This window comes from Chiloscyllium plagiosum, unplaced genomic scaffold (genome assembly GCF_037043375.1).
Source record: "Chiloscyllium plagiosum isolate Xiang-an unplaced genomic scaffold, Cpla_swu_hap1 HiC_scaffold_25, whole genome shotgun sequence".
NCBI lineage: Eukaryota > Metazoa > Chordata > Chondrichthyes > Orectolobiformes > Hemiscylliidae > Chiloscyllium > Chiloscyllium plagiosum.
In genome coordinates, this window is record NW_028270163.1 from 23,714,851 (window position 1) to 23,730,591 (window position 15,741).

Sequence of the window (15,741 nt, forward strand, 5' to 3'; positions counted from 1 at the left end):
AGGTTATGGGTTCATATCTCATTCCAAAGACCTGAGACCAAACAGCTAGCGTGTTGTGCAGTGTAGAATAAAAGGGCTGTTGCATTAGTGGAAGGGCTGTCTTTATGATAAAACATTAAAACTAAAGTCCTGTTTAGTGAATGTCATTATTTTGAAGAAGAGCAGAGGAATTCTCCTGATCAATATTTATCCTCCAATCAACATGAGAAAAACAGATTACGTTCGCTTGACAGTACAGAATTTGAATATTGCTGAAAACAGATACATGTTTCAAAAACATTTTATTTTGCACACATGTCAGGACAAATACAAGAATGCTAAACTTCCAAACAATTTACACTACAGAAGAAAAGAGTGATTACTGGTTTGGCAGTTCAACTCTGATTAACTGAGATATTGCTATGGAAAAAGCAAAAGATACACTGGCCATTGTCATATTGCTGTTTATGGGGAAATTGCTGACAGAAAATTAGCCTTTGTGTTTCACAAATTACAACAATGACTACACTGTGATTCACTTCATGACTGGAGATTGCTTTGGAATATCCTAAGGTTGTGAAACACAATTTCAGGTGGCACAGTGGTTGCCTCACAGCGTCAGGGACCCGGGTTCAATTCCTGCCTCAGATGTCTGTATGGATGATTTGGAGATGCCGGTGTTAGACCGGGGTGTACTCCGGGTTATAGTCCAACAGGTTCAATTGGAGTTCTTCCAATTAAATCTGTTGGACTATAACCTGCATTTGCCTGTGTGGAGTTTGCACATTCTCCCAGTGTCTGCATGGGTTTCCTCCGGGTGCTCCAGTTTCCTCTCACAGTCCAAAGATGTGCAGGCCAGATGAATTGGCCATGATAAATTGACCGTAGTGTTAGGTGCATTAGTCTGGGGTAAAATATACGGAAGGGGAAATGGGTCTGGGTGTGTCACTCTTTGCAGGGTTGGTGTGGACTTGTTGGGTCAAAGGGCCTGTTTCCATATTGTAGGGAATCTAATCTAATCTAAAAAATAACAGTCAGAAGGGGCTTTAAATTAAAGTGACTATCTTGTTACTTCTGTTAAAGTATATTTGAAAACAGAATTGGGATATGCTGTGCTACTTTGAGTTCATTAGCCTGCCAGGGCCCACTTTTGAGTCTTGTATACAATAACTGAGCATCCTCCAATAAACTAAGGGTTACTTTCCTGTATACTGCTGTGAGTAACCCAACAGAAATGTCAGAGGGCATTAAAAACAAGCTTGTAAGTATTTTCTTCGAACACTTTAGTTACAAAAATATTGGAGATGGGAAACAATAGGGTGGCACAATGGCTCAGTGGTTAGCACTGCTGCCTCACAGCACCAGGGTCCCAGGTTTGATTCCAGCCTCGGGCAACTGTCTGTGTGGAGTTTGCACATTCTCCCCGTGTCTGCGTGGGTTTCCTCCGGGTGCTCCGGTTTCCTCCCACAATCCAAAGATGTGCAGGTCTGGTGAATTGGCTGTGCAAAATTGCCCATTGTGTTAGGTGCATTAATCAGAGGGAAGTGGGTCTGGGTGGGTTACTCTTCAGAGAGTCGGTGTGGACTTGTTGGGCCAAAGGGCCTGTTTCCACATTGTAGGGAATCTAATCTAAAAGTCCATTTGACAGATAGAACAATGACATGTAACTAAACCTCAGGCATATGTCTTTTCAGAACTGGAAACCTGATTGACTACTTGAATCAGTTATCAGAGAGCACTTCTGGGAATTTATATAAAAAAGAATCAAGAAAAAGTAAACATTCCAAAGGAGGCTTCCAAATTTCACATGCAGCTCTTGTTCTTTAGAACAAGACATTCACATTAAATAATCACAATCCTAACTCATACAAAAGACTGTGTTGTCCTGAACAACTCAAATATTTTGCATGTAAGCAGAATTAATTTTTTTTCTAAGCTAAGATGTTGACAAATAACTTGGCACTCCATTTTAATCAGTACCCACTGATGCCTGCTAGCTGTGATGAGTTGGCAGGCAGTGTTGGTGAGGACAGTGTTCAGTCCAGTTTTTAGCTTGATAGCAGTTTGAGTTATTTCAGTTGAGTTTCTGAAATCTGATAAAACTATTCATTGATTCAAGACTAGATGGTCCTACAAATGGTTGGGGTGAAAATTGGAAAACAAATCACCCCAGTTGATTGGACACATGTTGAGAAATATCTTGAAAGTAATTGTTATGATCCTGGAACAGACCACCAAATATATCTCACGATCCGGCTAGGGAACCATTAACTTTTATTTTTACAATGGACAAATTGTGAGATCCAGAGGATTGACGAAGAGAATATTCCACAGTTTTGCACAAACTACAATAAGCTTTACTATTCAACTTAGAACAGTAATACAATCTACAACATATGTACAACTTTGTTCTAAAACCCAGATAAACAGGGGAAATAGAACACCCACACTGCACATCAAAGAAATAAATGCAATCAAGTGAGAGTCCATTGATTTCTTCATATTGCCCCAGATGTTAATAACATTGTAAGTCATCAAATCCAAGTAAACTTCATAAGGGATCATTATTCTTCCTTTTTGCTGAACTGGCCTTGAAATTCTATCTCAAGATCCACTGTGTCATGGACCACCTCAACAGTGGCTCTCATTCTGGTCAATTTCCTTCAATTCCTAGGTCTTCACTACATTCCAGTACTCATTTACAAGCATAAACTCCAGCTTTTCACTGGCAGTTTGCTTCACCAAGCAAACCCTACCTATGGATTTTTTTCCTGAGCTTTAATTTTGCTTCGGATGTATCTGGCAAAAACTGCTAATGTGCTTTTTCAAATTCCACAATCAATTGGAATGAACTGTTAATGGACAGCTGCTTCTTTTCTGGCCCTCCTACAGCTCTCAGGACTTTCCAAGAGCCCTCACTATGCAGAGCAAGTCAACTGCTCTAGTATTACCCTGATTTCTCGCTATACAAATCTTGTGCAGATAGATGAAAATAGAGTCAGGGGGTAGGCCATTTGTCCCTTCGAGCCTGTTCTGCCATTCAATATGATCATTCTACTCAGTTTCATGTTCCCGCTTTCACCCAATACCCTTTGGTCCCTTTATCTCTAGGAAAGAGAGGAAGTGGAGGAGGCTAGGACAATTAAAACATTGAAAAGGTATCTGGATGGTTATATGAATAGGAAGGGTTTTGAGGGATATGGGTCAAGTGCTGGCAAATGGGATTAGATTAATTTAGGATATCTGGTCAGCATAGATGAGTTGGACCAAAGGATTTGTTTCCATGCGGTACATCTCTATGATTCTCTATAACCCTATCTATCTCCTTTTTGAAAACATTAAATGTTTTAGCCTCAACTTAACAAGGATGTTGCCATTGTTGGAGAACTTGAGCTGATTAGGGTGAATAGGAAGCTGATCATGGAGAGGCTGGACAGGCTGGGGCTGTATTCCCTGGAGCGTCGGAGGTTGAAATTTATAGAGATTTATAAAATAATGAGAGACATGGATAGAATAAATAAGCAAGGTCTTTTCCCCGAGGTGGAGGAATCCAGAACAAGAGGGCATAGGTTTAGGGTGAGAGGTGAAAGATTTGAAAGGGAGCTAGGGAACAACTTTTTCACGCAGAGGGTGGTGCGTGTCGGGAATGAGCTGCCAGAAGAAGTGGTGGAGGCTGGTACAATTACAGCATTTAAAAGGCATCTGGCTGGGTAAATGAATAGCAAGGGTTTAGAGGGATATGGCCAAGTGGTGGCAAATGGGACTAGATTATCTAGGATAGACTAGGATATCTGGTCGGCATGGACAAGTTGGACCGAAGGGTCTGTTTCTGTGCTATACATCTCTATGCCCCTATGACTCTAACTGTTTTCTGTGGCAGAGAATTCTGTAAGTGCACCACTCTCTTTGTGTAAAGATATTTCTCCTGGTCTCATTCTTAAATGATCTACCCTGTATCCATAGTCTTTGACCCTGGTTCTGCACTCCCTAGTCATCGGGAATGTTCTTCCTGCATTTACCCCATCTAATACATTCAGAATTTTACACGTTTCTGTGAAATGCCCCTCATCCTTCTAAACTCTAATGAATATAGTCCTAACTGATCCAGTCTCTCTTCAATCCTACCAGCCCAGGAATCAGTCTAGGAAACTTTCAATGCACTCTTTCCAAAGCCAGAACATATTCCCTCAGCTAGTGAGAGGAAAACTGTACACAATACTCCGTACTGAGATCTCATTGATGTCCTACACAACTGAAGCAAGACATCCCCGTTCCTGTAATCAAATCATCTTGCTATTAAGGCCAATATATCATTTTCCTTCTTCACCACCTGCTGCACTTGCATGCTTACTTTCAGCGACTTAAGGGTTCCTAGGTCTCGTTGCATTTCCCCCTTTTCCAATCTACGGTCATTCAGACAACTGTTAAAAATATCCTCTGAATGTTGCATTCTCACATAACAGTAATGATTTGGAGATGCCGGTGTTGGACTGGGGTGTACAAAGTTAAAAATCACACAACACCGGGTTATAGCCCAACAGGTTTAATTGGAAGCACACTAGCTTTCGGAGCGACGCTCCTTCATCAGGTGATAGTGGAGCCCTCCACTTTCACCTGATGAAGGAGCGTCGCTCCGAAAGCTAGTGTGCTTCCAATTAAACCTGTTGGACTATAATCTGGTGTTGTGTGATTTTTAACCACATAACAGTAGGAATGGATTTCATCACATAATATAGCTAATTAGTTCATAAACCCTAAAATGATTTTGGGGTTATTAAGTTGATAACCCATTTCAATAAAACTGTTTCATTCCTCTACTAAAACACCAGTTAAGGTTTGCACAAGCTCATGAACCAAGGTGAGCAAACCAAAGTGAAGATTGATTCCCAGGACATTGTTGTGCTGGAGCAAGTAGCTATCCTGCAACTAGCACCATGGTTATCTTATCTGAGAGGATTATATGGAGGGGTTATAAACTTGATATGAAAAAAGTGTTCTAAATGATATAAATCAATAAGAAAAATGTATGTAAAACATGTTTTTTGTCAAAACTTTTATCAACAATTTGCAAGAATTGCAATTCAAGAAAAAAAACTGAAACAACAAATGCTGGTCAGGCAGCATCCATGGAGAGACAGCAAGCTAATGTTTTGGGTCAAGACAATATTAGTAATACTGCATGATAGGAGAGTGTTGATTGCTTGGCAAGTGGATTCTGAGAACCATTCTTCCTCAGCTCAAACAGAAGGACATACAGATATATTCTTGAGAAAGGAAAAGTGTGTCCAGTTGAAACTATAATGCAAATTTATTTTTGGCTGCTGTAAAGAAAACATGACACAGGGATTATCATGTGTGCAAGTATGAAGATTTCTGCTTTGAAAATTTGTAAATTGAATATTTGTTAAAAGGTGAGAAAATGATGGAATATTGGCCTTCAGAGACCTGGGTGCTAATCAATAAGTTGCACCTTAACCTTTATTACAAAGTAGTTGGAGTCTACATGGATAGGGTAAATAGACAAGGCTTTTTCCCTGGGATGGAGGAATTCAGAACTAGAGGGAATAGGTTTAGGGTGAGAGGTGAAAGATTTAAAAGAGAGCTAGGGGGCAACGTTTTCACACAGAAGGTGGTGAATGTATGGAATGAGCTGCCAGAGGAAGCGGTGGAAGCTGGTACAATTACAATATTTAAAAGACATCGGGACGGGTAAATGAAAAGGAAGAATTTAGAGGGAAATGGGTCAAGTGGTGGCAAATGGGACTAGATTAATTTAGGATATCTGGTCGACATGGACGCGTTGGACCGAAGGGTCTGTTTCCGTGCCGTACATTTCAATGAATCTCTGACTCTATGAGAGTAAAGGGGGTTTATCTCTCCACCCTTCAGGCACTCTGCCTGTATTCCTGATGAAAGGCTTTTGCCCGAAACGTCGATTTTCCTGCTCCTCGGATGCTGCCTGAACTGCTGTGCTTTTCCAGTACTACTCTAATCCAGAATCTGGTTTCCAGCATCTGCAGTCATTGTTTTTACTTCTATGAGAGTAAAGGCTATATACAGTTTTAGTGACATCACACTTGGAGTGTTACACACAGTTTTGGTCTCATAGGAAGAATATACTAGCCCTAGAGGGAGAACAACAAAGGTCCATGAAACTAATTCCTCAGGTGAGGGAATAAAAACAGCAATTGCTGGAAAAAAGGGTTCAGTCATTTAGGACTGAGAGTAGGAGAAATTTTTGAGTGTTGTGTATTTTTCGAATTTTCCACTTCAGAAAGCTGTGAATGTTAAAGTCATTGAGTATACCGAAGGAAAAAGTCGAAAAATCTTTGCATAATAATGGAATCACGAGGCTGAATGGTCTGAATGTGTTCTATCTGCTTTTCTTGAATATTACGGTTACGCAGAGGACACTTACAGGTCATTTGTAACCATCACAGACGAAACTGACATCAATCTCTAATTGCTATTCTAAGGAAAATAAATCAACATCAAAGACTGAACCATAGTCTCCATTTATTCCAGCACAGAGACCCTGACTAAACAATGTGAAAGCACACATTAGGGCAATGCAAGTTACTGTTTTACCATTGAAGTTGATAAATGTTAGGTTTTAAACAATAGTTTAATTGACTTGTTCAAGCAGTCAGAGACTCATTGTACTGTGTGTCATAGAATCTGTCCATTCCAGAAACGTGGAAGCTGAAACACTTATTGATGCAATCAATCCACATTTTAAGTGCAGTGGAAATAGCCTTTGCCCATGGGAATAAGAGCATGCTCAATCACTGTACTCTAATTGTTTTGGGTGTGAGCTTTGATTTGCTTTGAAAACATGATTGGTTGACGCATTTATTTTTTTCATGTCAATGGAATTCAAACACTCACCTGGTATTGATACTAGTTTCTGTAGCTCTTTCTTAAGTCGTGTTATCTCCTTACACAGTTGTATATCATCCATCCTAGAAATGAATATCAGAAAAACAATTGCATATGTTTATACATTGATGATATGATGATCCATTGAAATGTATTCAAAAAGCATATTTTGCAATATCACCCCTATATATAGTATAGTATTGGATCTCCGAAATTGTCTTACTGATAGCTTTTTCTTTCAACATAAGTTAGCTAGGAAAATGCAACAATGAACAATAAGACAATTTTATGTGTTGGATATTAACAAATTAGGACTGTAACATATCAATCAGAAAAGTAATCAAAACTGTGGGAAACATCTATTGAAATGTAAACAATCCTTTGTTTTCCTAACTATGGATTAAATGGTCTTATAAACATTCACCCATTCTGTAATTTTTATTACATTATTCTACCTTTCACTTGTGGGTCTCTTCATTAGAAATTATAAATAGAATGTCCTGCTTCACTGCTTATCATTACTTTCACACTGTTTGGCATTATATGACTTAACCATAAGATGTACGTATCTTTACAGAAAGTGAATATTTCAGTGCTAGATATCCAAACGTTGGCACCAATCATCTATGGACTGAACACAATTTAAATTTACTTCATAATAAATCTTAAATTAAAAAGCTATAACCAGTAACAGTGAAATCCATTCTGATTCACGAATGTCCAGTGAAAGAAATCTGTCAGCCCTAACTTGGTCTGACCTCAATGCAAGTTAAGAACCACTCTTAACTCCCATGATTAAATGAAAAGAAATTATTAAAAATGATTGTATAAAGTTCTCTCTTTTTCAGCCCTTATTTTCTAAATACTTTTAGGATATCAGACAAAGAATAAATAATATATCAGCAACATTTAAATAACCAGTAAAAGAATAGATTTTAAAATTTCCCAGGCACATTCTATGAAAGAACTTAATCGAACAGGAAATTATTTAGAAAATTAATTTAGACAAGCTGATTTGTTTAAATAAAACCAGTAGTCAGGTTCTATTCAAAGAAGCCCCATGAACTTGACAATTTTCTAACCTGGTGCCATTACTAAAATTACTCTTCACATCGTATCATTGTTTTTCACACGACATTGGTACCACTTTACTGGAAAATTTACTGGTCTGATGGCAAGAAAAACACAGCATTGGATTTTGCAGTTAGCAGTGAAGTGATGGCCCTTGTCACTGACTTCAAATGAAACTACCGACAATATGGATTTCTCCTTTCCTGACATCAGTATGCTTTCAGCACTAAGCCAAGGGATCCTTCATGCATTCAGCAGCACCAAAGTAATCAAGCAGACTAAGCAGTTAATCACATTGAACAATTTGCACAGACAGCAAGTCAGGAAGTGAAAATGCTCTGAATATCACTCACATTTTATAGAAAGTGAAAGAAAAATTTTGGCATCCATATGGGAATAAGATATAAACCTACATATTAATATTTATTATTAGACAAATGTAACACATTTAGTTTACTGCATCAGAATGGTTTACCAGCAGTACCTATGACTCAGTATAGAGTTAAACGCCCAGTTTTAGTCAATTCACTCATCAAGGTACATCATTTTTCAAATCTTTTTTGTAGCAATATCAAAAAGGGAATGTTGCATCATTTCTAGGACTTGTAAACATTTCTGACTGCAGGATTGCATGTGGAAGATCAGGGAATCACTGACAACACATTCCAGATTTCCTCATTTAACTGCATATGTGGAAGCTAGAAACACTGACAGTTTCACTGCCGGATTGACAGTGACCATTGACAGTTTTGTTGTCAAAGCAACTGCAAAATCTGGGCCAATTTTTCTTTAGATATTTTAAGCTTGAAAAAATACCTATAGGAAAAAGCAGGAAAACGTCAATGTGCTACCCTTCATGACGGGTTAGCCTGCAGAAGTGATTACTGGCCCAGGTTTCTCTCCATGTATGCATTATTCTTTCTCCTCAGGAGAAAAATACTCTGTGCACATAATCATCATTCAATGTCTCTCATGGGTAAATAAAGCACCAAATAAGTGTTTGAATTCAAGCTTTTGATTCAATTCAAACCGCAATTAAAGAGTCTGGACTTCAATAATGAAGCACAGTGGGAAAACAAACAGATCCAAATCACAGAAGGGACACCCGAGAGGTCTTCAATTGTAGTTATTGGAAATGATTCCAAAGCAGTAATCTACGCAAGTTGTGATATCCATTTTATACTTTTCCAATTTCACTCTTGTAGCTTCACATCAGCTCAAAGCCTCTATTAGAATAATGTCTTCCAATTAAACCCAAAAAAATACACAATTTGACAATGGGCTTGATTGTGAAATATAACAGCAAGAGACAAGACAAGAGAAAAAGATTCGAATCTTTGTATAATGTAAAATCACATCAGACTTTTGCTTTTAAGAATTATTTTCTTTGTCAAGCCTTTCAAATGTTTATGTCCTTATGGTATATATAAGATTTAAAGATGATATCAGTGAGCTGGCATTGTGATTCCCAGGTAAAAACAAGATGAAAAAGAATTTCTCTCCTTTTTCAGCTGAAATAAATTGTTTTTTCAGAATTAATGGATGGGATGCTACAGAAGATGCAATTATTTTATATCATCTTCTGTCATATGTCAAAGCAGAAAACCTCTTCGCGAGTTATGAACAAAACAGAAGCTTCTGGCCATGGGAATGTAATTAAAAATACATTTTATCTGTGACCTCTATTGCTGCTGAGCTGGATGTCTCTTCCTTTGACGCTTGCTGGTTGATTCCATCATTTCAGTAAAAAGGGGCAAAATGTCCATTCTAACAAACGTGAGTAATCACTTGTCCTCCTTCACAATTGAACACTAACGAATGAAGTTGGCAATTTTACTTTCATGGAATCTTACCACACAGAAGGAAACTATTTGGCCCATTCTGCTTATACTGACTCATACCAAATTCTCGTAATTTGGAATGCATCTGGTTTAGTCTCCCCACAACACCCCTTATTCCAAGAGCTCACTCAACTTATTCTCATCTCTCTTCTTGTGTGAAGCCACAGAAAAACAAGTATTCTGCAACTGTAGAGAGAACAGGAACTCCCTCATGTTTAAGAAGAATTTGGGGCTAGAATTTCCAGTTACTGCTGAAAAGAAATGCATAAAAATCCTGCTCACTGAACTACTGTGTGGATTAATATTTACATTCTTCACACTGGTCATCAAGCATCTGTGTACTAATCCCATTTTCGAGCACTTCGCCCATAACCTTGTTTGCTATGGTATTTCAAGGGTTCATCTAAATGCTTCTTAAATGTCTTGTGGATTCCTTCCTCCTCCATCTTTTAGCCACTAAGTTCCAGATACCCAGAACCCTCTAGGTGCAAAGGCTTTTTCTCAAATCCTCTCTAAGCCTCCTGCCCCTTACCTTAAATCTGTGCTGCCTGGGTACTGACTCTACTACTAAGGGGAAATGTTTGCTCTCTAGCTATGACTCTCACAACTTTGTTGGACCGAAGGGTCTGTTTCCATGCTGTACATCTCTATGACTACGACTCTGTGACCTCAATCAGATCTAGCCTCAGCTTTCTCTGCTCTAATGGAAACAATGCCAGGCTATCTAATCTCATATCATTGTTTTGAGATGTTTTCTAATCAACCTCTTCGGAAATGTTATGACACACCTCTGAAGCAAGTGCAACTTCACCCAGGCCAGCTGGCTCAGAGGAAGAGATACTACCACTGCATCACAAGAGCTTTTAGTCTCTCCTCAGAGCTTAATCAGCCCATACCCACATGATCCACATCTCTGTCATGCAATCACATCCTGCTGCCTTCAAGCATCCATGTATATGCACACCAAGGTCCCTCAGACTTTCTGTACTTCTGAAGGTCCTACCATTCATGGTGTACTCCCTCACCTCATTAGTCATCCCAATGTGCATGGCCTCAGACCTTTCAGGATTAAATTCAATTTGTGTGTCTGAATCTGACTGGCACATGCAAGTCCTTGCAAGGTTTTCCTCCTCATTACTTAGCATATCACCAATTTTCATGTCATCTGCAAATTACTGATCATATCTCCTACACTCATATCTAGATCATGAATTGATGCAACAACCAGCGAGGAACCAACTCTGAATGCTGTGGTACACTACTGGGCACAGGCTTCCAGTCACCAAAACATTAATCTACAATCACTCTCCACTCTTAGTTTCTTAACCAGTCTGCCAGATGAGACTTTGTCAAAAGCTTCAATTATCTCCTTGAAAAATTCAGTCAAATTTGTCGGGCATGATCTCCCCTTTATAAAGCCATACGAGCTAGATATTTTAATTAACTTGTTTGGAAGATGTAATAAAACACCACTGGATCAGGTAAGACACGAACCCAAGACTTCTATCCCAGAGCTGTGATACTACCACTGTGCCACAACTGCCCTTAGCCATGCTGACTATCCTTGATTAATCCTTGACTCCTGAAATGGAGATTTATTCTGTCTCAGAGCTTTTTCTAATAGTTTCCCCACCACAGATGGTAGATTCACTGGTTGCTGTTTCCTGGTTTATCCCTAGCATCCTTCTTGAGTGGATAGGGAGAATGGACTCAGTCTTTTTCCCAGGCTTGGGGAATCAAGGACCAGAGGGCATCAGTTTAAGGTTAGGGGGAAAGAATGAAAGGTAATCCGAGGGGCAACTTTTTTCACAGAAATGGAATGAGCTGCCAGCAGAACTGGTTGAGGTGGGCACATCAATATCATTTAAAAGGCATTTGGACAAATTCATGGATAGGAAAGGATTAGCAGGATATGGGCCAAGTGCAGGGAAATGGTGTTAGAGTGGATGGACATTTTGGTCGGCATGGACCAGCTTGGGCCAAAGGGCCTGTCTCCATGCTGTAGGACTTTATGACTCTATGAATAATGGTCCAGTCTATGAGCTGACTGTGTCCCTGAGTGGATTGCCATCTTGCAGCAGCATTACAATGATAGTTTTCAGTGTAGTCTGAGATGCAGCATTGAAGTACAGGAGCAGACTGAAAGTCGATCAGAGATGAGGTTCTTAGGAGTCAGTACATTTCAAATGCCAACATCCTGGGATGTGAAGTGCATGTGGCCTATGCCCATGGAGTGTGTTCTGAGATATGGGTTCCCTGTGTCCAAACTGGAAGCTGCTTGCAGCCAATGGTGAGCAGAAGTTGCCAGATACCTGCTCTGAGTTCCATGTCAAAAATTCCCAGCGTCTAGCTTGTTTGATGCATTTGGTAAAATGGGAAGCTGAACATTAATGAGGCAAGTTGCAGCATTGATAAGGCATTTACCAAATTATATACCCCTTAATTGGCAACTCATTGCTACCTAGTGAGAAACGTGCCAAGCCAATTGGTAAAAACATAACAGATGCAGCAACATATTCCCAATGGTGAGGAGGCATCATCAGGCTTCTCAACTGGTCTGTCACAAATTCCACCATCCTCTCTATCACTCAGAGTGCTACCAGATTCCATTTGTAGTAGTTTTTAACAAATTTTCAAAGGAAGTGTTTATATTTCAGCTTCCACCATGATCTTGTGTTTATTCAAACTTTATATTATCATGTGTAAAATGGTTTAAGCTGAAGGATATCAGTGTCATTTACTTATCAATATGCTGTCTGTGAGAATTCTTCAGTAATTAGCTACTCTCTTTATGACATCATCATTGTTGGATGCCAGAAGACTCTTTTAGGTGGTACTAGCATTAAGCTAACATTAGAAACATGAGGTCCCCATGACAAAGGGTGCAAGAATGCTGTTTTGTGGCTTTCTTTAAGATTAGTGGTGAGCATTGTCACTTCATTTTGATTGCAAAATCCAAATCAGTTAATTTTAAAAAACAGTTTGATTTACTTTATGTTAGACTGAAGTAAAGAGGGCAATGAGAACAGGGACAATATAAAACAGGTAATAGGAAGAATGTTTTTCTTGCAATCAAATGCTGTTGCTAATGGAGCGTTGGCATTTAGCCATGGAAGGAAGTGATACTTTAATAACAGAGCCTTGATTTGACACCATCTGGAGTATCATGCTCAGTTTTGGCCACCAAACCTCAGGAAACATATATTGACTTTGGAAAGGGTACAGCACCGTTTAAACAGAGTGATAAACGAGCTTAAAGAAATACATTATGAGGACAAATTGCATAATCTTGACTTGCATTCCCACGACTTTAGTAGCTTGTGGGTGGATCTAATGAGGGCCCTAAAAATGTTGAAAGAATTTGATAGGGCCGATATAGAGTAGCTATTTTTATTACATAGGCAACTGAAACCAAAAAGGCTTCATCTTAAAATTACAGCAAGTCCAATTATGAGTGAAATCAGAATTTGCTTTTTCATTCGAATGGTAGCGGAAATCTGAAACCTACTTTGCTAAATGTCTGTAATGCTAGGTAGATTAAAATTTCAACACTGACATGTCTTTTAGTTAAGATCATTGAGGAACAAGTAATGGCAAAGTTACCATAGTCTGTCAGAGCATAGGGCTGCTCTCTCATTAGAAAGAGATGACTGGTGGTGGTTTAAACCTGAGGGTCACCATGCTTCAGGCGAGGTTGAGAAGGAGAGTTCTTCATAGTAACCTCAGCCGGTGTGGGAATTGAACCCACGCTATTGGGGTCACTCTGCTTTGTGGTCACTGAACTGACCCCCAATCAAGGAATAGCCATCAAAGATGGATACATGGAATTGAAGGACAGATCAGATGTGATTATCAGGAAGAAAAGACCTGAGGTGAGGTGGTTGAGTGGCCCACTCCTCTTGATAGATATTTCTATGTTTCTTTCTACTTTGACCTTTGCACTTACATCTCCCAAACTTGTTGGTTAATTCCTAATCATATCAGATGTGATATCAGAACTGTACAGATGATGGGTACAAAGGATATGTGTTCAATTTCTTTATTCTTAAATTTGTCTTCCGCATGCTAACAAAATATTTAATTGAATGTAATATTTTACATTTCATTAACATTCAAAGCATTTGACCTGTCTGTACATTAACGTTATACTTTCACAACATTATGAATGTGGGTTTCATGCAATTTTTACTATAATTTTAGCAAATATTGTTAATAGCTTTCTTTTCCAAAGAGTCATCCGAGAACAAGATGGACATTCGAGAATTGAACTCAATAATACTAGCTAGGGTTTATGCACATCATGTTCTTTTCAATGAACTTGTATGAAGCAAGGAAATAAGCTCTTCCCTCTCATATTTCTGAAACTAATGTAAATCTTTTTTAACACAGCAGCACATTACAAACAAAACGCAGTAACAATGAGGATCCAATTTATTGAGAAATTGGCTAAGCATCAATTTGGGGAGTTTCATGCAGGGTTTCTCTCTGAACCCTAGTGAAGTTTCACACACTATTCTCCGCAGCTCACCTCATTACACAGACACTATGGCACCAGATTTGTGTTATCGTCCACTGAGCAATGGCAGTAGCACTCGGCAATGCCAGGACCCCCCCCCCCGGGATTCCTTGCGCTGGCACCATTTGTAAAGCCCAGTCATGCACCAGGTCAAGCACCACCAGCCAGGAATTGCCCTTCACAGTGCATGTAATGGGAGGCGAATGGAAAAGATTCTGAGGGCATATGGGTGCCACAGCAGACACTTCATTGCAAGCGCAAATGCATATTCAGAAGTAAATTGTTATTTCACATCATCAGTTTTCAGATCAGTTATCACTGTAACTGCAGCTACAAGAATCAAACTGCACAGGTTAACCATCCCTAATAACATCCTACACTTGCCCTAATGCTCAGAGTAGCCTGATATCTTCACAAAGTTCAATGTGTGAGCACCACACATTGGAAAGCCTTCAAACAGTTGAAGACAAAAAAAATCTGCAGATGCTGGAATTTAAATTGGACAGGCAGGAGGCTGGAAGAACACAGCAAGCCAGGCAGCATCAGGAGGTGGACAAGTCAACGTTTCGGTTGTAACCGACCATTGACCAACCAGTTTGTACCCCCTGTCTTCACCTATCCCCACTTCACCACCCTGACCCTGCCACCCCCTTTATCTGCAGCTCCCCCCATATCCACCCCCAGTCCTGAAGAAGGGTTACACCTGAAACTCCTCCACCTTCTGATGCGGCTTGGGTCGCTCTGTTCTTCCAGCCTCCTGCCCAACTCTTTTAAACTGTTGAAAGCAGTAATTGTTATTCAGCAACAACAAAAGTAAAGAAAAACCAAAGAAAAGTATTCATTTGCTTCCAGGAGTAGACTGCTTGCTTATTGATGGGAAGCAAAGTTAATGAATGATCCCTGTACCCACATCTCATCTACTGGAAGTGGGTCCCAATTCAGTCCTGAAACAGCAAATGATGGAGATCACAGCATCCATGGAGAGAAAGTAAACTAACCTTTTGATTCTTCATCAAAGCTGGGATACCAATATAGTCCTGTCAGGCTTAGTGCACTCGACACTGTAGCACTCTATTGTGCAGAAATGTTTCTCCTGCTCAATCTTCCTCCTTGGAAGACCGCTCCTGCTCTCCCAGATACTCAGCATTCATTGCATCAACTGTTTCAGTTGAGCAGTGTGCAGCATGTGGCATACTTTGTGCAGATTGTATTGCAAGGTCCCAACATCTACCTCCCTTCCATCCCGAGACTGATCCAAGCATCAGCACTTCATCTTTAGGAGACCCACCATCTACTTCACAATGGCTCTGGTGGAAGAATGGGCAGCTTAGTATCTACACCCAACCTCAATCAGGGACTGGGTAATGGAGTCATCAGCCATGGTTGCAGAAGATAGCTCTTGTCTCCCAGTAACATCCTTGTAAGGCATATGATCCTTGAAACAAACAGAAACAT

The 15,741-nt window shown here is 39.7% G+C and overlaps 1 protein-coding gene across 2 annotated transcripts in view; it reads right to left on the minus strand.

Moving 5' to 3' along the window:
* LOC122562059 (bMERB domain-containing protein 1-like) overlaps positions 1–15,741 on the minus strand; it is a 74,307-nt gene that overhangs the window by 39,803 nt on the left and 18,763 nt on the right. For both annotated transcript variants that reach the window (XM_088000502.1, XM_043714528.2), the window contains exon 4: positions 6,868–6,941. In XM_088000502.1, coding sequence (XP_087856628.1) covers positions 6,868–6,941 — 74 coding nt within the window. The remainder of the gene's footprint in view (positions 1–6,867; positions 6,942–15,741) is intronic.